The 26,561-nt window shown below is 44.4% G+C and overlaps 1 protein-coding gene across 2 annotated transcripts in view; it reads left to right on the forward strand.

Annotated features, from left to right (window-relative positions):
• PPIP5K2 (diphosphoinositol pentakisphosphate kinase 2) overlaps positions 1-26,561 on the forward strand; it is a 1,583,220-nt gene that overhangs the window by 353,637 nt on the left and 1,203,022 nt on the right. For both annotated transcript variants that reach the window (XM_085632565.1, XM_085632566.1), the window contains exon 7: positions 26,188-26,289. In XM_085632565.1, the coding sequence (XP_085488691.1) occupies positions 26,188-26,289 (102 nt within the window). The remainder of the gene's footprint in view (positions 1-26,187; positions 26,290-26,561) is intronic.

Raw genomic sequence — 26,561 nt, forward strand, 5'->3', positions numbered from 1 at the left:
AGGAAGAAACCTAGTATACGCTGGGTTCATAAATAACACGTGTGGAATGGTTTCTTTTTGGCCTACACAAAATAGACATTTATCACTAGATACACCTTTCCATTTCACAGTAAACTACTTAACAGGGAGTGTGCCCACAATTCTGCGCTAGCACATATGTAGACTTAAAATTTTAAAATTCATCAGTCAACGTTGCGTCCCCAACCATACACTCTACTTGCCGCAGGGAGTAGGCCCAATAGAATTTTTTTGCACACCTTTTGGAGGGATTTTCTAGACCTCAGGATGGAGACCTAAATCACCAAGGCCAATTGCTTTTAAAAGCTGCCTTACTGAGGACAACCAAGGAACTGTATTTGCTTTGTCCAGCTTGAATATCTCCTCTAGGGCCGCTGTATAGTGCCAAAGTTCCAGAGTGGCTAATTCTTACGCCAATATAGGAGTTAACTTACACTCTTCTCATCTTCAAAACATATAATAAAGGAGATGCTACAGTGAATAGAGTGGACCATAAATCAGTGGCCTCTGAAATTAATATTGATTACAGACGGAGCGTGGCTTAGGAGCTCACCAAGATGGCAGCTTACTAGTGGAGCTCCGCACTTCGCACGCCGATATATCCTGCCATCCGTATGACCATCCGTTCTTGCTGACCTCTACATGGTCCTAAATGTACGACAACGAGTAGCAAACAATATCCTGTCCTCGAAATACAGCTAAGGAGGAGGAGCGAGGCTGCAGCATAGTGGAAAAACGCGACCCATCGGCAATCGAGGGCCATCATAGCAGCAGAAGACAGAGCCAGCAAGCGACTGGTGCAGATAGGCGAACGGCGACACTCTGGAGCAAGACACCCCCCCCCCCCGCGCTGCCTTCTAGTACCCGGGGAGTGAAGGGCCGATCAGCGGGACTGAATCTGCGGTGAGCAGGGGCGGGCATAGAGGCGGACGGTGACCTGCGCCGGCAGCCCAGGACAGAATAGGCCTCCACCCGACATCGAGGGGGAGCGGTGAGTGGGCCGTATAACGATGGCTGCGGCCCCCCGCCCCCGGTGAGCCCGAGCGTGGACGGAGACCAGCGCAGCCCAGGGCAGAATAGACCGTTACCTGATATCGGAGGAGAGGGGTGAGCGGGAAGCAAAGAGACCACCCCGGTCCACCTCTTTCCCCTAAGAAAATCCCGTGGAAGCGAAGGCATCCATCAAGAGGCCGAGAAGAGGCTGAATGGGGTAGGTGGCGAGACGAGCACTCCAGATAACAGATCCTCCCCGGAGTGCGTGAGGGCCGGGGAACAGTGCAGCGAGCAGACCCAGATGCTGTGAAAGAAATAACAGGCCTCCGATCTCCATAGGACCTCACCTGAATGCGCCATCGTAGTGGCCATAGTAACGCAACGCAAAACCACGAACGCAGCAACGAAAGGAAGGGTGCCTATTGACCCAGGGTGTGCATGGTAGGCCGCAATCCAGGTATGTGAGCCAGGGTAACTGGGCCCTGAGAGTGGGGAGGGAGGGTCCTGTCTTTGATAGGGTCCACTCCCCCCCCCCCCCACCCCCCTCCCGCCTCGGGGAGATGACTAGAGGAGTACGAAGACGGGTTAGACTACGCATACAGACACCAGCAGCATTAACGGAGGACTGCTGCAGTGACGGTCAGGGTGTGAAACCGACTGGGCAATCAGTGAGGACACATAGGGAGATACTGTGCAATACCGGTTGGGATATGACACACCGGCTCAGCTAATACAAGGGACAGTCGGGGCACCAGCCGATCCTGGGAACACTGCAATAAATCAACTCACGGATGAGGCCCAAGGGCAAGCTGGGGTACAGGCTAATAAAATGGACCAGTACGCGGTCCCGTGTCAGGCGCTGGAAAACCTGGAACAACCAGAGGAATCAGCGGTGCCCTCCCTAAGCGCTATAATCGCAGCAATCCCGGACCTAAAGCCGACGATAGAACCCAAACTGGATGCAGTGACCCTGGATGTGAATCTTCTGCGGGCAGACTTCCACAACATCTTTGACAAAGTTGCAGCGGCAGAAACGGAGGTGGCCCAAATGAAAACGACAGCGAAACGCCTAAAGAAACAGGTACCGAACCTCACCAAGCAACAGGAAGCTATGGCTGCCAGGTTAGAGGACCTAAGAAGGGAGGGCACGGCGAAACAATATTAGAGTGGTAGGGGTTCCGGAAGTGGCGGAAGGGCAGAGTGTCGACCTAGTCCTAGAGGACTTGATACTTAAACACCTTAAACCGAAACAACTCTCCCAACTACTTCACACTTGAACTTGCGCACAGGGCCCCACTCCCCAAGCCAAAACCAGGTGCGCCACCCAGAACGATCATTGCACGGATCCTGAACTCTTCGGATAGAGATGCCATACTGCAGGCAGCTTGCTCACAAGGGGATCTTGAATACGAGAACACAGTTATTTGTTTTTTTCCAAACTTCACGCTACAGGTTCAAAGGCAGAGGAGAACCTTTGAAGCAGTCAAACGGGACATGCGCAGCAAAGGTAACAAGTACATGATGATATTCCTAGCCAAATTGAGAGTCGTGGCTGAGGGGAAAACCTGGTATGTCAACAAGGTGGAGGAGGCTGGGGAGTGGCTGGAGGGATGGCGCACAGTGGGATGAATCCCCCCAACAAGAAAGAAGAGTGGGTACGCAGAAGGGCCAACAAGACGAAAACCTGAAATGAATAGGACATAAGGCAAAATAGGTCACAATTGGATGAGGACACACAAATACCAAGGAACTATCTATGGACGCAACTAGCATTAATTAATATGTAATGGGACTGTTGGAGATGCTGGGTTAAGCTAATAAAACCCAGTCCATATCCTTTATTGAACGTTACTGGAGGAGGGGGGCCAGGCGTTAGGGGGCAAAATTAATCCAGGGGGGAATATCCACACAACAAAAGTGAATATTGTCAGCAGGATATACATACAGGATGCTCAGGTGAGCAAGGATAGCCTTGTACATCACGAGGCACCTGCCCACCACGTTTTAGTTATCAAAGTTGAAGGGGCGGCATGTGCTCTGCAAGTTGGGGAGGTGGGAGGTTCATTAACCCGCTTAGCAGGTTAGAAGGGAGGGGGATGTTATATAGTTGGGGAAAGCAGCGTTGTTCCCGCTACATGGGGATTGTTTATAGTTTGTGTCAGAATCGTCAAACAGTAGAATCATTCAAGGGTCTAGTACATGGGGTGGCGGCTAAGACAGCTAGCTGGCTACTGGGAGAAATTTCGACTCTCCAACAGAGGTTCCCAACTTGAACACTCAGGGCCAAGGGGGGAACAAAATTGTTAATGGTCTCAAAATCATGTCCTGGAACGTGAACGATTTTGCTAACAGAAAAAAGCGCACAATTGTGGTGCAATACCTAGACAAACACACCCCGACATAGTGTTACTTCAAGAAACACACCTGAATGGCAATAGATGCAAGGTGCTGGATAGATACGGCTACAAGCTTATAGCCCACGCAGGTTACTCAACAGGGTCAAGAGGGGTGGGGATATTAGTCAAGACTGCCCTCCTGTTGAAAACGGGGAACATTTGGCATGACCCACTCGGAAGGTACGTGGCACTATCTGGGGCTCTGAATATATACTCGATATACATACCACCAAATCTACACACACATACATTTCTGGCACTGGGCGCACTACTGCTCGAATTCTCACGAGGACCCTGATAGTAGGAGGGGATATGAACTCCACTATGGAACCAGAGAGAGATAGGGAATATACAGCCAATAGAGGCAAAGGGATAGAACCACTGAAGGCATTTGCAGAGGCCATGGGGCTGACAGACCTATGGCGCCTACATAATCCCGGAGCGAGACAATACACATATTATTCCACTGTGCACGGCAGTTACTCCCATCTGGATCTAATTCTGATGCACACGGAAAGTGCTGGCCAGTTCCGAGAGGCGACACTTAAAGCACGAGGCATATCAGACCACTCGCCTGTGATGGTGGTCCTTCAGGGTCCATTGTGAAAAACAATACCGCCTCCTAGGCTGGACCCCTGGGTCTTCAAAAACAAAGACCTGGTAGAACAAATTAAAGAAAGGGTGAAACAGTACTTCCTAGATAACGACGGGTTGGTGGACTCAGCATGTACCCTGTGGGAAGCATTTAAAACTGTGAGACGAGGTTATGCACAAGCATTGATTGGCGGCAGTAGGAAAGCAAAGAAAATCCAGTGAGATGCCCTCGAGAGGGACATACTTAGTCTGGAAACACAAGCACTAGCAGGGGAAGACTTGGACCCACCTATCGGGCATCGCATTAGTCTCAAACAGCAGGAAATGAGACACATAGCAGATAATGCAGCAAGGTCCTTGGCATTAGCAACACAAAGGAAGCTATACGATCTGGGTGATAAGGCCAATAAGATGATAAATAGCATGGCTGGAGAAGAGGGATAGAGAGAGGAGCTGCGTGGTTACAGTCGGAGATTCCAGGGGTAATACGCAGGTAGCTGGAGATGAGATAGTGAGGGTATTTGCAGACTACTATGAGGGAATATATACGTCCCACCCCGCTAGGACGGAGAGGGACTATCAAAAGCTACTTAGAAAGGTGAGACTCCCAACGTTGATTGAAGAACACCGAGACAAATTGGATAAGGACATTACAGTGGAAGAGATAAAAGGGGCGATAGGGGATCTACAGGTGGGGAAAACCCCCGGACCTAATGGTCTGCAGACGGAGCTGTGCCTTTGCAGAGCTCCGTCTGCAGACCATTGAGTGTGGTGGTGCCACACCTGCTGAAAATGTTCGAAGAAGCGAGGGAAAGAGTTAAACTATTCCGAGTTCATGCCGCACTGGAGAACTAGACTAAACCATTGGCATTTATATGGGGTATTTCATTTGATGGCGTCCCACCCAGAAGAAGTAGCAGTGCTGCCCTCCTTAGATGCACGCATGGCATTCAATAGCATCGAATGGCAGTACTTGTTTGCGGTTTTAGAGAGGCTCGGATTTGGCCCCCGAAACCAGGCATGGGTCAAGCTGCTCTACACTGCACCAATGGCCAGGGTACGAGTGAATGGCTCAGTCTCTTGATCCTTCGCCTTGCATAGAGGGAGGAGGCAGGAGTGCCCACTGTCTCCCATGCTATTTGCGTTGGCGCTGGAGCCACTGGTGGCATGGGTACGAGCGGATCACATAGTGTCGGGAATAATGGGAGGTGGGATCTGGGAGGAACGCATATCCCTATATGCAGATGATGTCCTACTCTACGCCACTAGGCCTCTCTTTACAATAGATAGATTGCTGCTTATATTTCAACTATTCAGCAGATACTTAGGCTACCAAATTAACTGGGATAAGTCCCTCCTCTTCGGGCTTACAGGCAGAGCCCTGCCCAGCCGACCAGGGAGGTCAAACTCCAACACAAAGACACATTCAAATACCTAGGCATTACCACCATGAAGTTTTGAACGGACTTCCTGGAGGCAAACCTGATGCCCCAACTGGAGCGGCTGAAAAGAGATGTGGTGCATTGGAGGACCCTCCCAATCTGATTGATGGGAAGAGCGGTGCTCTTTAAAATGATGACACAACCACACATGCTATATGTCTTGCAAAACACTCCATACAAGATACCAGACAGGTTTTTCCTGGAAGTAGACCGCGAATTGAGGAAGCTCCTTTGGGATGGGGGTGGCTCAAGGACAAGCGTTGGCCAAACTCCAAAGAGGTGTATACGAAGGTCGTCTTGCAATCCCTGACATTAAAAAATATTACTGGGCATCCCAGATGGTAACAATCAATGACTGGCTCTTTGCTGGCAGAGATGAACTGGAGTATAGGCTGGACCACCTGGCGATGGGGCCGAGGGATTACCCGAGTGCACTATATCGGGAAAACATCGGAAAACCAATGCCATCACACACACCGGCAGTAATAAGCACATGTGACAGGGCCATCAAATCTCTAGGCTGGGCAGACAGACTGTCGGAGCGAACCCCACTCTGGGACAGTGACATGTTAAAGGAAGTGGGTAATCTACAGGGATTCAGTAAAAGGAAACTACTAGATATAGCACACTTGGGAGATGTGTGGAGGGCAACGGCCATAATTTAATTCAAAGACTTGCAGGAAGAATACCAGCTAGCGGACAAGGAAAGGTATAGATATATGCAGCTCGGACATGCCCTTCGGAGACCTATTAGAGAAGGGGAGCAGCTACCAGAATACAATCCCCTGGAGGACCGGTTACTAATGGAACTGATCTGCGACAAGGCTATATCCTTTATTTGCAAGAAAATAATCAACAATTTACCCAACCTGCTGAGGGTGCTAAGGGAAGCCTGGGAAACCGATATAGGACTGCTGGAGGATGACAATTAAACTGAAGCTATACAGAGCCCAAGGGAGGTAGCGGTTAGGGCAAGGTTTCGACTGGTCTAATTAAGGTTCCTGCACAGGTCCTACATGACAGGGACACAGATGTACATGATAGGATGTAGCTCCTCAGACCTGTGTGCAAGGGGTTGTGGAGAAAAGGTTAAATTCTTTCATATCATCTGGGGATGCCCAGCTATACAGAAATACTGGGACAGGGTGGTACGAGTTATGTCCGAGGTGCTGGGACAGGAAATCCCCCTGGAAGCTAGATGGCACATTTTGTGTGTGATGGGAGAACAGACATGGAAAAAGTGTCAGAAGCTGTGGCGGAAATGGTGGCAAAGAGAAACATTGCCAGGACCTGGGGTGAGAGTACCCCCCTGAGGGTAGAGCAGTGGAAGACCGACTTGAACTGGTGCAGCGAAACAGAAAAGGTGGTCTACGAAAGTAGAGGATGCCCCCGGAAAAGGGAGGAAATATGGAGCAAATGGGTGGAGTATAGGGGAATTTGAAGAGTAGGGGCTGGGAAGGGAGGTAGAGGGTATACAAGGAACTACTAAGCGAACTAACACCGAGGTGAACCATATGGATGTTCAACTGGGGCACGGTACAGAGTAAATGTTGTATAACATGCTATAGATAAAATGTTACAACTCAATGTATCAATAATGCTCATGTACATGTGACACAGTATACTGTAATTGACTTAAAAGTTTAATCAAAAGAATGTTTAAAAAAAGTGATTAGAGAGATGAATACCATGTTTATGAAAAATGATAAAACATAATAAAACACTGGTGAGCTGCTCGTATTGATAAGAGGAACAGGTGTGGGCTGCCTATTTGAGAATCATTGGGGTAACTCCGGTTGTTTAAAGACTGGATCGCAAGGATTCTTTTGGTTAGAGGGGCAATATTATTTTGTGCTGGTAGTTTTCCAATGTACAATCTCTGCCTAAAACTGGTCATCGTCCAGCTCAACAGAGTTGGTTGGGACCAACTATTGACCATGGTCCTGCAAAAGACCTGTTCAGTGACTCTCATATTCTATTTTTTTTCCCAAGGGGAGCAGAACCACAGGGATGAGAAGTTGAGAATTTGTATGGATGAAGAAAGCATTTGTGGACTTTAAAGCAAAAGTGGGGATTCTATTCCCCACAGAACTGAGAGTAGTTAGAGGCTACAAAAAATGTATTTCTTTGGTACTAGGAACATATCCATGCTTTAATGATGGAATGACCGTAATATCCGAAGGATTTCTGCGGTAAAATGATTTTTTTTTGTTAAAAAGATCATACCAGTCAGTAGAATAAATGTCTAACAGTGAAAGGGGAACGTTGAATCAAAGCAATCCGTTACTTGGGTTTCCATGAATTATTGAGACATGCTGGAGACTCCAGGTGAGTGATGGAGCAGATAATTATTTCAAAATGTGTGGGCTTTGACCAACATGAATGGATGGATGAATCAATTAATTCATTTTTGGAAATTTGTAACTGATGAAATTGCAGTTGGGGGGTTTACCCTGTCTTTTGAACAGTTTTTTCAAATCAAATCAAAAAAATAAAGTTTATTTAGACCAATTGATCTATAAACCACAATACATATTTTATCATCTAAAATCGACATAACACAAATTCTTTCCAATTGCTATAAAAATTCTACTGTCATAAAACTACATTTATACAATTAAAACCAAAATTCATTAGAATTAAAAAAACTTTGGCCTTTTCATGGGTTTAGAAATTTATAAACCCCCTGCATAAATTTCCCAATGGCTATCGCAATGTCAAGATTTTCCATTTCCACTAAGAGATCACGTGCTTGCGAGCGCTCATTGACATAATATTTTAAAAATATCGGGCGAAGAAACACTTTACGTAGATTTAAAAACAGATGACAGTCCAATAAAAGGTGCAAAATATCACACTTCATTCCTATTTTACTCACACATTTACCATCCGGATGTGAAAGGGCAGCTTTTATTCCGCTATTTGTAAACAGCGGGTTAGTTCCTATTCTTAACTTAAAGACTTCATTCCTTAACCAACGGTTAGGTAACAAATCCATATATGGAAAACTGGAGTCTTTCTCCCATCCTGCACTCATAAACTTTACAGAATCTTTTTCTCTCAAATACTTTAGATCTATTGCCCTCGAGCATACCTTACCCTGCACTTTAAGCACATTCTTTATCACATTAATTTGGAGTGTCATAGGGTCAATGTCCACCATCAGGAGATCACAAATGGTCAGGAGTTTCCTTCTTGTTGCCTTCGCCCACTTTAACTCACTGGATTGAATTTCCTTCATACACCATTGTGATACCTTGGTGACTTCCCCCAGACCCAGGCGGTTCCAGAATCTAAGCAAGCTTGACTGGATCTGGACATTCCATGAAGGTTGGTCCAATTCCAATCTAATTGCCTGAATCATCGCCGACCCTGGAAGGGACAGCAGGGATTTTAGACATTTACCCTCCTCTTTGTCCCATGAGCTTTTCCCATCGATGCATAGAACCTCTTCCCCATATTGGAATTGTGGCGGAACCATAGCTTTAAAGGCGGTCAATAGAGGTTTGTGACGTATCGCCATAGCTCTTGTTGTATTGTTGCCGCGCGGACCTCGGCTGACAGCGCTTTTTTAACTTCCCTACCTTCATTTTATTTTAAAAACTGCTAAGAATTGTACTGTATTGCATTTATTGTCTGCCAAAACGGAAAAACGCATCTTTTAACCGATCGCTGCTCAATCTCCCCTGCACCTCTCCACCCCGCGGCATCAGCCTATCGGCCGGCAGGAGGAGGAGTGGAGGCGGGGCTTAGGTTCTAAATGACGACCTCCGAGCGGGAGCGCAGTGGACGCGCCAAAGGCAAGCCCGTCTGCGCCCGTCCGCGCCCTGACGGGCCCTGGGGCTCGGCCTTATGCTAATCGTATCTCATACTTGTCCCCCGACCTTCGACTCCTAGCTGACTTCACTGCTCCACTCAAACAGTCTACCCAGAAGATCCTACAACAACACCATCTTCAAAACACCTTCTATCCCACCCACTTCATTTCTTTCTATCCCTGCGTCCTCTGACCCCCTTATAGCCAAATCCTTACCTTTGCACATATTCTACCCCAACACCCGTTCCCTGGTTAAGCACCAGCTTGATGTTTTCCTTTTATTGTCTTCTCAAAAACCGGACATTTTCCTGGTCACCGAAACTTGGTTAACCGAGGATACTGCCCCTGACATCTTGGCAGCACTCCCGGCTGATTATTACATCCTGCACGCCAATAGGTCTTCAGGCAAGAGTGGTGGTGGGGTTGCTGCTATCATTAACAAAAATTTGAAGGTTGCCCCACTCCCCCCCCCCCCCCCCCCCTTGCTTTGCCGGAAACTGAGAACGTTGTTTTCAAACTTGACACCAACTACGGCTCCATTGTTTTTGCGCTTATTTATCGCCCCCCTCAGGTAATGTCCACCTTTCCTGCATTACTCAGCGAACTAATGGCTGACCTTCTTACGAATTACTCCCAACGTCCTACTAGTAGGAGACCTAAACTATTGGTATCTGGATCCCCGGGGTGGTCCCCACTCTACAGAACTCTCTGAGTTGCTTTCCAATCTTAATATGACCCAACATGTATTAGCTCCTACTCATGAAAAGGGGCATATCCTGGACCAAATTTGGTCTTCCAACTTCAATATCTCAGCACCTTCAATCTTACCCTGTATCTGGTCTGATCATCACTTGCTAAAATTCACTGCCACCATTAACGCTGGGCTTAAAGCCCCCCCTACTATAGGAGGAACCACTAGGAAATGGAGGGCACTCAACGAGTCACACTTCATCAACACCCTGTCTAGCACTGCCCCCACGTCCAACCCCGACATTAACATCATGGAAGGAAATATTTCCAACTGGTTACTCTCGGCCTCCAACATTCACGCTCCCCTTACCAAATTTTCCCGCGCCCGTCACTCAGATGCTCATAGATGGTTTTCGGCAGAGCTAAAAGAACTGAAACTCGCGCTCCGCCAAAGGGAGAGGAAATGGAGGGTTAGATACTCCATGGAAGACAAATTGCTTTTTGTACAGGCCTGCAAAGAGTACAAAAAAGTAATACTGAAGACTAAGGCTGACTACTTCTCAGCCAGAATTCTTAATGCCCAGAACAAATCAAAAGAAATTTTCACCATCGTGGACGTTCTATGCAATCCCGAGCGCACACGTCCTACTCAGGCTCCGACTCAAGAGCTATGCAATTCCCTTAATAATTGCTTCTTGGACAAAATCTCAGCCATCAAAGCCAGCATACCGACTAGGACTCGCTTGGACTCTTTGCCCAGCGGACCTGTCAACTCTTCAACTCTATCTTTTTTTCCACCCATCTGCCCTCAGTCATTCTCGGACCTGATGACCCGTGTTAAATCTGGGTCCCCAAACGACTGCTGTCCCCCTCAAGTCATGAAGCTCGCTCTTACCAACCTTCCTCAGCATGTCCTTCCTTTCCTTAATCAATCTTTAGCACAAGGCATGGTCCCCTCAGCCTTTAAGAACACTATCGTAATCCCCCTTCTAAAGAAACCAGGATCCGAACCTTCACTGCTGTCAAACTATCGTCCTATTTCTCTCCTCCCCTTTTTGGCCAAAAAAACTTTTGCCACGTTACAGGCAGCCTCTCCTCCTTTATTGAACAGACAGAATATCTAGAGCCACATCAAGCCGGATTTCGGCCTGCCCATTCTACAGAATCGGTGATTCTCGCAGCCCTGGATACCCTTAGAGCCAACCTAGACAAAAATATCCCCCAGGCCCTGGTGCTATTGGATTTGTCGGCCGCTTTTGACACGGTCGACCATAAGATCTTGTTGGACCGTGTCACACAAGCCGGCATACAGGGCTCCGCTTCCAAATGGATAAAGTCTTTTCTCAATGATCGGACACAGGCAGTCCGTCTCGGCTCCTTCACAGCCCCCAAACTTTCTACCACCTGTGGGGTGCCACAGGGCTCGTCCTTATCCCCACTCCTTTTCAATTTATATCTTAAACCTCTGATTCTTTCACTAAAAAGTAGAAAGGTGACTATCTTTAACTATGCTGATGATCTTCAGCTAGTGTTTACCCTTGACTCTGCTGATTCAGTGGCCGAATTTCAAGCCACTATGCTTCATATCCAGCGCTGGATGGATCTTAACCATCTCAAACTCAACCCTGGCAAGACTGAACTGGTCTTGCCCGGGAAGAGTGAGGCCTTATGGGGTCACCACTTTTGGCCTTCTGAACTTGGCGCTCCTCCTAACCCTTCATCTGCTGTAAAGAGCCTGGGGGTGACCATTGACTCCGCCTTGTCTCTTAAAGGTCAGGTTGGGGCAGTGGTCTCCTCATGTTTCTTTCAACTGCGTAAAATTCGCAAAATCTCTCACCTGCTCTCTCCCTCAGCACTCACACAAGTCGTAATCGCTTTGGTTCTTTCTCGCCTCGACTTTTCTAATTCTATTTACTTTGGTCTTCCCCTGTTCCTACTTCACCATCTCCAACTGGTTCAGAACCAGGCTGCTAGATTAATTCTCAAAAAACCTAATTGGCACTCCGCAAGATCCTGTCTTTTCGATCTTCATTGGCTCCCTATAGCCCAACGCACTTTATTCAAGACTGGCTGTGTGATATTTAATGCTCTACACTGCAGGAGTCCCAAATTTATCAACAACATGATTTCCAAACACGCACCCCGTCGCAACTTGCGCTCTGCTCATCTTCACCTCCTCACACTCCCCCGTTTCAAGCTCCAGCGACAAGGTGGCCGTAGGTTTTCCTACCTCGCTCCAAAACTCTGGAACACCATACCTCTATCAATCAGGAGCTGTGACAATCTTCTGAGCTTCAGGAAAGCTCTTAAAACTTGGTTGTTCATGCAAGCGTATGCTTAAGCCCTCTCGCTGTCAACTCTATGCAAGCTTAGCGCCATGAAACCCCCCGGTGTCCGTGCGCTCTACAAGTTTTTTATAACATAACATAGCTATAGTCAAATCTTTTCAACCCACATACCGCTAGATGCGCTTTTAGTTTCTGTGCTTCCAGATGGGTATCCCATTTCAAAGACCTTGTAAACCATATTCCGAGGTATTTATATTCATTTACAGTATCTAACTTGGTTTGGCCCAAGTACCAGCTAAACTTCGTACTCTTCTTCCCAAAATACAAGATTTTTGTTTTATCCATATTTACTGTAAGACGCTTTGCAGTAGTGTATTCATTAAATACATTCAACTTTCTCTGCAACCCTACCTCTGTTTAGTCCATTATTATAAGGTCATCAGCATACAGCAGGCAGGGCAGATGCTTACCATTTATTTTCGGACTTGCACCTCTGGCTGTATCCAGGAGAAGGGGCAAGTCTGCTAAAAATATGGCAAAGAGTAACGGGGCCAATACACAGCCTTGCCTCAACCCATTGTTTATAGGAATTTCCCTTGTAAGCCCGCCAGAAGTATCTTTGATTACACGTGCCTAGTTATGGCTATGCAGTTCTTGAATTACCAACAAGAGATCAGCAGGCACCTCATACTTCCTCAATGCTTCCCACAGACAATCCCTATCCACCAAGTCAAAGGCTGCACGAAAGTCCACGAAGCAGCAAAACAATTTGCCCCGCTGCTCCATGGACTTCCTCGCCACCGCCCACAGTGCAAAACAGTGATCAATAGTTGAGTGCCCCTCCTTAAAGCCACCCTGCTCAATTGGAACTATTGACCGCTGCTCTACCCATTCCTTCAACTTGCCCAGGATTTTTTTCGAAAAAAACCTTAACCCCAATATCTAATAAGTTAATTAACCTATAGTTCTTGGGGTCCTTTTTTTACCCTTTTTTGTGCAAGGGTCTAATTATGGCACCTTTCCAGCTCTTGGGAAATTTGCCTGACACCAGAATTGCCACAAACATATGGGAAAAGAAACCTGCCCACCAGTCTATCTGAGTTTTAATTAAGACAGCAGGGAGGTTGTCTGGGCCAGCTGCATGTGATAAGTTCAATTTTTTGATGGTATCTTTTACTTTCTCTACAGAGAAGTCTGGTATTAAACCTTCTACTCCCCTTATCCAGGTTGATCGATTATTCTCGATTTCCGGGGGCCTTTTGGCATTGTAAAGGTTGCTTAAGTAGTTTCCCCATGCTGCCTCCTCCACAACACTGCTCATAGTACCCGGTGTTCTACCTGCAGCCTCCTGTATCAGCCTCCAAAACCCTTTTATATTTTTATTTTCAATTGTCTGTAAGAGGTTTGCCCAATATTCTTCTTTGAAAATCCCTTTCTGTCTCTTTATTAGGGAACTATACTCTTTTTTCAACCCGCACAACCGTTCCACATTCCCAGGGTCATAATTGGTCCTCTGACGTCGCTCTAGTTTCCGTATCACGCTTTTTTTGCTTTGACATTCCAGATTAAACCACTTTGACTTACATTTCATGGTTTGGGTAGTTACCTTGCCCTGTTTCTTATCTTTCAGGTACACCCTTATACACTGCACCGCCTGTGCTATTACATCCTCATACCATGCTACCTGCTGCCCTTCAATCCTTTCCTTCGATAAGTTTTGTTGGAAACAAGCTCATTTCTCCGCGTACTCATCCGTCAATTTTGTGGTCATACGCTTGGGATATTGCACATTTTGAGGAAGCACCCTTTCACATTTACCTAATGACTCACCTACAATTTCACAGAATAACGCATTGTGATCGCTATCCCTGTGCTTGATTACATGGAATTTTTTTACCAATGCATAGTTCCATGCCAGGGTAAAAATATAGTCTATTGGACATTGTTGATTTCCCACTCTAAAGGTCTGGGAGGCTGGCCGATCTGTATCCTTCCTGCCATTTAAACATATTAAGCCCTTTGAACCCAGGAACTTCCCAAGGGCTTCATCCTGTCTGGTGGCTAGACACAGTGGAAAAACTGCTGGTCCAATGCTATAGGCACTCATCATATCTTCAAACCAATGATCTAGCTTTTCAAAATTTAATTTGATTAAAATCGCCCATTAGCACCAGAGTATTCCTCCCATACTTTTCTGTCAGATCAATTATCTCCTTTTTAAAGAGGCTTAATTCTCTCTCATATTCTTTTTGAGACCCCCATTGAATATATACATTTATGATGATGAGATGGACGTCCTTGCCTTCGATACCTTTGTAACATACATTACAAACCAACAGCCATTTGCATAATGAACTGATTAATTTTGACTCTTTTACGAACTTGGTTGAAGCAAGGGTCAACAGTCCCCCTGAGGGGCGTCCAAATTTTGTATTTTTACTGGCTGGTTTATACACATGAACAAACACTTCTACTACCTGAGTGTTGCCGCATAGCCAAGTCTCCTGTAAGCAAATGACATCAACACACTTTGCGAGCTGGTTTAAACTATACGTCTTTGATGTTCCACCCAGCCCGTTTATGTTCCATGAAATCAATTTCAGGCTATGCGGCAACTCAGTAACCTAGTCGATGTCACTGAGACATCCTGACTCATTCAAACCCCATGAACAGATACTACTGTCCCAATCCCTACATTCCTCTTCCCTCCTGGGTTTGGAGTTTTCTACAGCTATGGTGATGTTGGCCGTCTCACCCCACCCCCCGGTTAACCACCTCACCTGCCTTTCCCCCAGACCCGCGTGAAATCTCAGGAAGCCTCCCTTTCGCTGTTTCCCTGCATCTATTTCTTCTTCTGAAATAATCCTTATACCCTCTTTTAGGATTTCTTTCCCTGCATTCTGGATTACCGCTTTAACAAGTCCAGAGTAAACTTGCACCTTTGTGTACTCTGCGCCATTATTATCACAGCAAAACCCTATCTGTCTCAGATCCTTTGACCCAATTTCTTTTAGGGATGGGCATTTTGCGAATGAAAATAAGAGATGGGAACGATTCAGCGGGCCTAACTTTCTTTTGATTTTTCCCTCCTGTTACCTGTTCATTGTGTTTAAAGTAAATCCACATTTTATTACTATTGCTTTTATCTTGGGTTTCTAGATCACTGCCACATCTTCCCACCTGTGTATTCGTTCTTGGGTGAGTGTCGGCTCTACTACCTCCGGCATCTACACTTCTTATTTGTATCTTCCCTCCACGCTTGTTACAAGATTTTTTTAGCGAGGGGTTATACATGTTTAACCGTGGTACCTTTTTCCTATCCCTTTCAACTTCAGTGACAGCGCCTGCAGAGTCTTGTTGTCTCCCAATTGCCCTTTTTTCTCTTAACTGATTTTTCCGCTGGGAATTTTTTTTTGGGTTTGTCCTGGACTGCATTTCTTTGCTCTTCTCTTTTTTTTTGGGCCTTCAACCTGCCCTGGACATGAGAGGGTCTTTTACGTGGGTAACTTATGGTCTGATATCTCAAGAACTCTCCCCGCCTCTTTACCAACATTGGCCACCTAGAGATGTAGACATTACTCTTGGAACCACCCTCCACTGCTGGCTCTACTTTCTCTTCCCTTTGCACGTCTAACCCTGGAGCTTGTACAGTTCTTACCATTGTAGGCATCAATCCCCTTATCCCCTGCAGTTCTTCTATCATTTTTTTAAACTGTAGTTCGTGATTATTTAACAGAGTATTATTTAATACCGAAACCTCCAACAAGCCTTGCAACATTTTTTGGAGCATTAGCATAATGTCCAACATCGAGGCTGAAGATGAAGTTGTAATGTCCATACCCAATGTACAATTCCGTAGTATTTCATTTAAGGAGTCCAAAGGTTTCGGGCTTTGGAACCCGGCTTGATCCAGGCTTTTGTCCAACATAGATCTTGCCGAAGAATTTAACAGGTTGGAACAGTCCCCCACATCACTGGGCCCCAAACCTGCCAAACCTACATCCACTGCTCTTGGTGAAGGGAAAATGCGTGGGTAGGATGAAAGTCTTGGTTCTAAGAGCGGTATCCTTTGGCTTAAATCATTCTGTGAAAAGGAGGTATCCATAATCTCCACGACATCCTCTGCTTCAGCCCATGGTATCTCATTGTTAGTCTCAAGGATTTGGACTATGGTTTGAGGTTGACTTTTACCTGGGGTTAGTGTTCTTTTAAAGTGCTTCCCCACAAAGTCCTTTATCGATTTAGACACCAAGCCTCCATCTTTCTCACTACTTATTAGTGTATTCTCAGTAATAGCCTTCTTTGTAGTCTTTTTCTTTTTATCATTTTTATCGTTAGTAACGCGTGGCTTGACAGTGGTCTCTTTGGACCCTTCCGCAGAAAAAGACGCTTCGGACTCATCAGCATTATCCAATGACCCTATGCATGTTTCCTTCTGCTTTACCTTTCTTGGCGCCATAACCGCGTTTCGCACCTGCTCACTGGAGTATACTCAATGCGTATTTTACCGCCCTTAATTTTTCCTTTTTATTACTCTCCCACTAGGCCAAATAATCAAACAAATTTAAAATAAAATTTAAAACTCTTACCTTCCCTGTGAGCTTGCTGCTGACCGTGATTGACCTGTGTCTGTTGTATGCTACCTTAAGACGGTCTGGGCCTCGCAGGGGCCCCTGAACGGCCCTCCCCCCGAGTTTTTAAACCACAGGCGCTCGGCGACTATCAATCGATTCTGGCAGCTCTCAACTCTCTGCTTCTGAAACTCCTCCGCTCCCAGTGCCCTGGCCTGCGCCTGCTGAGTGCCCTATGCAGCTGTGGGCGGGGGCGCATTAACCGCTGGGTCAATGCCTACAGACTCTGGGCCGGGCCGGCACTATTCTCCACGGGGGGAGAATTTTGCCCGGACCTCGGCGCACTTCTGCATTCCGCCTTCTCAGCTCTCAGCTCGGCTCACCACCGCGTTCGCGCTGGCTCCTCGCTAGATTCCTCGGCTTCCTCAGGCTTCCTCGGCTCCGTGCTCCATGCTCCGTGCCCGGCGCTTGCTCTGACGCTCTACGATCTGCGTCCACGCTCTCACGCTCTTGTACAAATCAGTAAAGAAATATCTTTTAAAAATCACTATGCGTCACAGCGCAATTTTTGACATCTGGCTATTGTTTATTTTTGGAGAAAAGTTTTGACTTGTCTTTCAGTATGAAAAAATATATTTTTTTTTTCACCATTTTCATTCACTATGGTGTGAACTCAAAGGTCAAATCTATGCATAAGATCTGTTGTTCAGTTCAGCATTATCTATTTCTCAGAAATATAAAGTTTTCGCAGTTCTCTTTGAGCTTTGTTTATTTCCCATACATTGCAAGAATTTAGAAACATCAGAAGTGGTAAATATTCACCACCACTTGCAAAAATTAGAAAATTTGCTTTAAAATGTACCTGTTTCAGAAAGTCGGGAAGAAGGCAACTTCACACGCATGCCTTTTGTTGATGACATTTTTAGAAAATAACACACTTTTCACTTTCTGCATCACACGTTTACCTTTTATGAGGGGGAAAAACAAATGTTGGAGAGTTTGTTAGACTCCTTCAAATGAAATCACAAACCTTGGTATTTTACAATCTCAGATGTGTGGAGAAAAAACGATACCGATTTGTCTTGAATATCATTTGTGGAAGATCAATTTATGTGAGGCATAAGCATCAATTAATTGTCCTTAAAGTTTAAACAAGCATTGGCAAAGCCAGTAGGTATTGCCTTTGGAACCTGTTGCTTGTCAATGGATTTAGCAATATGTTACTGTATATACATTGCATGTTTTATGTAAGTAAAGACTGACTTTGTTAACGTGTAAACTCTTCTTTAGTGCAATTTTGTACTGGAATTGGAATTTCCTTTACTAAGTATTGGCAAGGCTTTGAGATCCCAGCTCTAAATGTCCTAGATATTGGGTTTGTTTGGTACATGGGAGCGGAGTTGAATTTAGGTGTACGTGTGAGTTTTGGGAGGGTGTTTATAATGTCACATGATTGAGAACTCATAAGCTGAGGCAGATGGAAGTATGAGTCAGTGGGCCATAACAGTGTTCAAATTCCATGCTCACCCTCACTTTGGCCTCTCTGCATTGTGCACTTAGTGATGGTCTCACATGCACCGTTTTAGTTACCAATACTGATTATTTACAATACAATTATTGTTGTTACTCATTTATACCAAACTGCTGACACATACAAAGCCATTATGTCCGATTTGTTTTAAGCATATATTTACTGTTTTGTGATGTGTCTGCATGCAACAGCAGAATACTCAGAAAGAGGTACCTAAATGGTGGTCTGGCAGCTTGCTGTGTAAAGCACAGGATTGTAGTTCACATATGTTAAGCCAAGCCCTTAATGACTTAGGCCACACCCCTTTTAGACAACCCCCCCCCCCCCCACAAATCCCCACCATTTTCAATCCACTTAAAGCTCTGTGGTCCATATTAGGCTTTAGCCTACAGAGATAAAAGCTGTCTTGTAGGTGAAAACTAATCTAAAACTTGTGAAGCAGAAAGGAGGAGCAAACGTTATGCTCCTCTGTCGCATTCACACTGCAGTGTTTCTGGGAGGGTCGGAGAACCGCTGGTGTTTCATGTCGGGGGGGATATTTCACTTCAGTACAAGAAAGCAGAGTGTTTTACCGTTCTCCACTATGGCACCTCAGGCCATGATTGTAGGTCTTGCTGCCACCATGCCCCGTTAGAAGTGGAACTGCATTATTTGTTCCCAAGCAAATTTGATCCAAAAATCATGCAGGTAATTGCTTCCTGTCAGGGCAGATGCAAATAGCCTCCGTTTCTCTGGGAGTCCAGCACAAAGGGAGAACCCCCAGTGAGAGACAGCAATGTGGAGCTCGGGATGGTGGAAGCAATACAGGGGATAGGGAGGGGCCAGAAACACAAGGACGGGGGAGGGTGAAAGCAACACAAGGACGCTGGTGGGGGCAAGCAGCACTTTGGCTGTGGAGAGGGAAGCAAACTAACAGGGAGAGTGAGCAATGTGGACTGGGCCGAGAAAAGTAAAAAGGTGAGTGTAATGGTAGTGGGTGGAGGAGAAGCATACGAGCAAGAGAGAGAGAGCGCAACACGGAACGAGGGGAATAGAAGCACACCTAGGGAGACAGCTGGAAAACACTCTCATGTAGTGCTTAAACACAAAATAAAAGTAGCATCTGAATATTGAAAATGAGTGAAAAGACTCAAGTTATGCTCAATGCTCCAGGGAAGAGACGAGCACAAGAGTAAGGAAAGCCCACACAAGCTAAGGAAAAAGAAGCAAGCAAATGAGAGTGACAATAAAGCCAACTACTGGTAAGCAATTGGCTTACTCTAAGCCCACTGTAAGCTAACAGTATATCTCTCAACGTCATCTGCTGTCTAGTAGGCGAGATTAAAAAAGAACTTCCCACTTTGGGTTGGGGACCTTAAACATATAAAGGGTTAAACAGTGACAAAAAGGGCTAATGTGTAACAGACCAGTTATATTGATCATAACATTGAGTGCTACAAACTATAAAAAGCCTCTTGCACTATGCCCACCAGGAGAAGTTAAGTGTTGGACCATGCATTTTGCTTGTTAAATAAGGGCACTTTTTGTTATTTGATGGAGTACCCTTTCTGCGAAGGACGCTGCAAAATCATTTATACAGTTCGTAACCATATTCTAGGTTTGGGTGGACATGTATACAGGGAGACATCTGCAGTGACTAAAGCATCTAAAAGTAAAATTTTGAGTCTTACTTTGAACATGTTAAGTTTACTTCATCATAAAATTGCTTATCTTTTGTTTGCTATAATGGCATTGACAAAAAAATATGGGAAAATGTTTAATCGGAAAGGAGAAGGAAGGTTCCACCTGATTTACGTACAGCATTGCCAAGACACGTAGTATCTAAAACTCAGTTCAGATAGATAGTTCTACCTGCAGGTTACTCACCATTGCATATACCCAGACTGGATAAATAATATTTGTAGGGGCTTTCCAACACTGATGGGTGGGGCTCAGTTCGTCTCAGAGTTGGGTACCACTCTGAACATGACATCATCCGTACTATAGAGTTCCACCCTCATGTCAGCTCTTTTTTTTCTGTGACCTTCGATGCTAATCTGGATCAGCTCTCTATGGAACATTGTCAGAAAAAATAATTGTAAGTGGTGCGCCTGGAAGGTTCATGCCCTATCATTCCGGTCATGGACAGAGGTCTATTTCTGAGCCTCGCAAGGTCTGCTTGTTGTGCTTGGGACCCAAGCATGGCTCAAATTTGTACGAGCACACACTCCTCATGCACCCTTTTTCTCTCGGCAAATAATTCAAATAACAAAAACAAAAATCTACTAAATTCTATTGTGGGTACCTTGTTTTTTGTTTTTTGCTTTTTGTTTTTATTTTATTTTTGATCTGAATTGTACATATTTGGTTTGAGCATATTGTAATTGCAGTCTGTTTTCTGATCTTATCCCTGAATCATTGTGGTTTTTACATTGTCTCATTCACAATAGGGCCATAAACGACGGAGGGGTGAAGTTGTTCATGGCACCCATGTGCAGTATTCGGCTTGGCACTTTTCATGCTCCAGAACAAGATAGCTGGTCCTTCCCTGGTGCCTGATGACCCTTCTCAGGGTACTTCGACCCAGGGCGAGGCTGCAATAGCGTGCTATCTGTAGCACCTTCATCAATGCATATCATCAGTACCAACACTGATTTTTTTAAGCCTATATCTGAAACCAAGGCCATATTAAAGTGCTTGAGAAGGCAAGCCTAGAGGTTGGTGGAGAAGGCCTAGTACAGAGATTAGCCTAGTTCAGAGATAGGTCTCAGTCCAGACCCTTGCCCAGACATTGTTATTGGTAAAGGATGAAGGACATTTTTAAAATGAACTCCAACCACATTCAGATGTCTCAAATAAAAAACATGACGACGACAGCAGTGAGGCAGCTACTTTGCTTCCTCCTGTCAGCATGAACATAGCTGACTATGTAAGTGACCTCAATACCTGCTCGGATAGATCTGGACTATCCTTCAGAACCACCCTCTTCATAGGTAGCATCCTTCATGGCTGTCATTAGGAAGGTGGCAGAGGTGCTCGAATTGAGTCTGCTGATGGAGAAAAACAAAGCGAAGCTCCTGACGGAGATCCTTCAGTATTCATCTGTCTGTTGTTATGGAGCCTTTGCTACCGTTTTAATGAGTGACTAATGAATCCTATATAGGCAGCATGTTCCAATCCTACTGCTGCTTTGGCAGGGAACCAACAGGTCCTCTGTAGCTGTCAGCCGGCACAAGGGATTGTGGATTTCTGATTTTCCCACCTGTCACAGGAAATGTTGGTGGTGTAGGCATAATCCTGTGCAAAACAGCCCAGTTCCTTTCTCCTTTGCACCTACCAACTGGGAGTCTAAGAAACTGGAGTCAATACGAAGAAAGATTTCTTCTAAGGAGCCAGGTGCTCAGATCAATAAATTCCACTTGCTTGCTAGTCGGGTTACGCCCATTTGATGATGTAGATTGTGCCGACAGTAGAGCTGAGCCTTCCGGAGCACCTCGAAGACAGTTTTGTTGAGGTGGTCTGAGACTGGCAGGCTACTGCGAAGCAGCTTCTGTGATCAGCTGTGGACTCTGTGGGTTCAGTTGCCATGGCCATCCTCAGTCGTCAACTTCTGGAGCATTGTGGAATGCTAATCATCTATAGACAGGCACGTTTAAAAGAGTTTACCACATGATTTATGAGGAGTTTAAAAAACGGGATTGTCTTTCAACTTGCTAAAGAGAGCGCTTGACAAAAAAGGTGTTGCAATCATGGCTGGATGAATGCCGGTCGGCAGTTTATACTATTACTGTGAATATAAAATATACACCTATCCGGCACAATTTAAACTGAGAGAGTATTCATACTGAAAGACGCTTCCTGGAAGCATTGGAGTCACTGTTGTGGGTTTGTTAAGGTATATGTTATGTTTACAGTTGAATTCATGTTATATTTACATATGAGTGTCATGTGGAAGATCCAAAACCTTTCTGTGTACTGAATAAGGTGGTCTTAATCAGTTTAATCCATTGAAACGCGTCAGTGAATACCAAGGACTCCTTTCTTATTTTTCTCTAGTATTTTGAAATATTAAGAAAATGTATGCAGTACCACACGATTTGTCATAAAAAAGAGTCACATACATATATGGCGATTTGTATTTTTCTGTAGTCTTCACTATGTTACTCTCTTGTTTTAAAATGCCGTAATTCTTGCAATATATTTTAATACATGATATACTTTTGTATGTTAGTGTATAGTTGTGTTTTTGAACAGCTGGCAATTGGTATGTACAAATATAGGAACTATCTCTGCCATGAAAAAAGTTACATGGATTATTTGTGTAACACCGACTTTGATTGCTGCTCCAGCTGTTATTTAACTCATTTGGCAGTGTTCCCGGCTTAAAGTTTACAACTACTTGTACATTTTACCATCTGGATTCTTGATTGTATATTTTCCCTGTTATGAACACACAGGCACCTTGATGAAGTGTATACTATAAACTGGGAGACCCGATACATCACCAATCCATCATAATGTTGGTGTTACTGTTTGGTCTGTGTAACTTGTTTTTAACATATAGAATAATTCTGGAGTGATTGTAGATATGATTGGAGTCTGGATGTGAACTATACATTTCAATATTTATATTTTATTATTTAAATAAAATTAATATTCGTATTTTACCATGTTATGTTGTTTTTCCTATATGTCTATGTAAAGTTACGTTATGTTAACTTTGAACATATATGAGTTGCCCAAGGTGTTTACATTTCATTTGAATTGCTTTAAACCACTCTAATTTATATTGTTGTAATTTTCTCTGAGAATGTAGAAAAGTCTTTTACATGTGCGCTAAGGGAGTCTCCTTGATCATTCATGTTTCTAGTGCTTTTTACAATCTAACTTTTTATCTATCCGGACAAATATTGGTGCTCTTTATAAGTGACGTACACAAGTATTTAAAAAAAGAATAACCAAACAGGGAAATTCAAAATTATGCAGTCCACATTTAAACATGTGTTTTTGTCTTGCAGAGTAGGCGATGTACACTAAAACATCAGTTTTGTCTTACCAAGTACGCGATGCCCATTAAAACATCTGGTTTTGTCTTACCAAGTACGCAGTGCACGTTACAACATTGGTTTTGTCTTAGCAATTATGCGATGCAGAATAAAACATCAACGTTTAGTCTTATCGCTTATGCAGTGCACATCGCAATATCCAATTCGGTCTCTACCAATTATGCAATGCACATTAAAACGTCCAATTATGTCTTTGCAGTTATACGATGCAAATTAAAACGTCAATTTTTAGTGTTAATGCTAATGTGGTGCACATCGCAATATCCAATTCTGTCTCTACCGATTATACGGTATTACACAACAAACCTCCTACTGTGGCCATGTTTCATACATACATATGCACTTACCATTGGTATGAAAAAATATGACCGCTTCTACTTCTTCTAAATGATAATCAATATTTCCTATTCTACTCTGTAAATGCAACGAGCAACGTTGGCCCGTTCCTTCCGCGCCAGAGAGGAGATTCCTTTCAATACATGCATCTTTGAGACCATGGTTTATCTTTCTGGACATTAGGTCTAGGGCAGTAGTTTGAGTGTTCAGATCGTAACTGGAGGTAAAGTTTAGCGACACCATCTTTTCAGCAGTGGGACACATATTGGCCTCTCCCAATTTCAAATTACCGAAATTGACCACTTTCAATGTTATACTGGGAATCTCAGGTTAACTAGTTATGTAGGTGCCTTAACTGTAGTGCATCGCATGTAAACAATACACTATCTCGCATGTGGCACCCTTATGTTTTTTACACCCTTCTATTTACATTATCTATACATCTGCATTTAGCATTGCCAAGAAACAAAACACGTCAATATACAAACGAGGATCATACTCTGCTTTGTCCTCACCTTTAAAAGACGGCAGTCCCTGGATCCTCTCCAACCCCCGTGCACAGGCAGAACTTCAGTGGAACACAGGGACTGCTTACCTCATCAAAAAGTGCACAATGATCTATGCAGAGGTGGGTAGGTGGTCTTCTGGTGCCAGCAGTCGGGTAGGGGCAAAAAGGGATCTCTTAGGCTGGTTCAGCAACTGTTGCAGGGTGACTCGAAACAGTTGAAATGAAAAACAACACAGACTCCTCTTCGCAAAGCAAAGACAGTTTTTTACTGACTGTCGCAACAGGGAGACAGACCCTCCTTACACACAGGCAGGCTGCCGGTCTCTCTCAAATTCCTGCTTCACGGGCAGCTCTTTTTATACACCTCTTTCACAATACTTTATAACAAACAGTAAATAATAATTGACTTGCGACCCCAAACTCTGATCTAATCCTCTACACTTTCTTTATTGCACTTTCAACAATTCTTGAAAACGAAGTATTCTTATTCTCATGAATGCATGTATATTTGTGGTAAATGTAATTTTAGTGAAGCGTGTGCTGGTATCATTGTGGCCTAAGATCTCCGTGTGCTCTAGGCTAATTGGATTTCCTGCACCTATTGTCTAATCCGGTTACAATCTATTTGGAAGCAGGAAGTGCATGTAGGTGATCTTGTGTGCTAAACCCACAAATATTGTTGGCCTTTAACTGACATCCTTTCAAGTTGCTTATCCCATTGTGTCCACACATGAACTTTTCACCTTACTCTTGTCAGTGCAAAACCTGTGCCTAAACTGTATATTTTAATCATGTACCGCTGTGTGCTTTCTACTCGTGTTTGTTGTTACGCTATGTTTTCGTGTTTTAGATTTACTATTGTGCGATTATATTTTACATTTCCTACAACAAGGGCTCTGTAGATGCTAATGACCATGCCAAAAGTCCCACTAGGAAGGAATGAATGCTATGGCGTGAACTTCCTACTGAAATTAATAGTCAGGAAACTTGACATCCATGTAACATGATTTTGGCTCTTACACTGCTGACCGTGATAGAAATCTGCTACTTTGATAAACACCTAAATAGCAGAATCATAGCAACTGCTTGAATTGTACAGTTTAAAGCCTAATTAGATATTGGTACGATAATTCGGAGTTCTCAGGAATATGAGAATTACTATGTGATGATATAAATGCAGATGATATCTCAGAGAATGCGAAACCCAGGTCAAAATGTGTAAATTAAAGAAACTACCTCCTCACACAGAGAAGTAGGTGATATCAAAGCTTGCTTAACCATTTAACTCCTTAAATTACAGATGCTAAATATGCTGTAATGAAAGCTCTTTTCCCCATATTTGGGAGGTGAACTAGGGCAAGAAATTTGACAAAGCTATGACGCCCTTTCCTAAATCTCCTATCAAAAAAGAAACTTTTGATTACATTTCTCATGGATCCAAGGTAGTGCAGACACGCCATGTAGTTGGCTATCATCACTATGCTTACTGTAGCACTTCTCTCCCAGCAGCAGCATGACTGATGCAGTGTGACATGCTAACCTGTGCTCTGCACCCCCAGCCATGATAATAAACAGTGACAGTGGTCAGAGGCACTCGTTTGGACTGCTCTCCTTCGGTACTGTGCGGATTGGATAGCTGTTTGAATGTAACTTTGCCCAGAACAGCACCTTCTGCTTGGGAACCATAACATCCGACGGTGCACGCTGTCAAATCACCCAGCACAACTCGGGTATTACATCTAGTAGGTTATCGCCAAGCTAGCAGCAGTAATGGCCTTAATATTGCTTCATATTTCTGCTTCACGGCCTCCTTACCAAAATCTTACCTTTACATGCTCCATCTCTCGAAGTGTGGGCTGTGACTAGACTAGTCATAGTTCCCAAACTTCACAGTACGTAACGAGCATGAATGTATTATTAAACAACTTGTGTGTAACCAGTGCTGTTTTCTGTTTCAGATTGGAAGCCGGAGCAGTGTGTATTCACCAGAAAGTAGTGTAAGAAAAACAGGCTCGTACATTTATGAAGAATTCATGCCAACAGATGGCACGGATGTAAAGGTATTCTGACGGTCAGCTCTGTCGCTTAATTGATGTTGCAATTTGTGTGCATTCGCTAATATTACTAAAAAGGAAATAATGTAATTTATGACCCTGCGAAACCTCCTCCTAAAGGTAGGTTGGGTATTAATAGCTGATGATACAAATATGTAACTGGGACCTGCTATTCACCTTTGATGCGGTTTGTTAAAGGTTGTTTGTCCAAATGTGGTTCATGTGAAAATAGCGTAATATTTCCTGTACCCCTTTTACCCCCATTGAAAAACATAATT

The sequence above is a fragment of the Triturus cristatus genome, chromosome 2_1 (genome assembly GCF_964204655.1).
Source record: "Triturus cristatus chromosome 2_1, aTriCri1.1, whole genome shotgun sequence".
Classification (NCBI taxonomy): domain Eukaryota; kingdom Metazoa; phylum Chordata; class Amphibia; order Caudata; family Salamandridae; genus Triturus; species Triturus cristatus.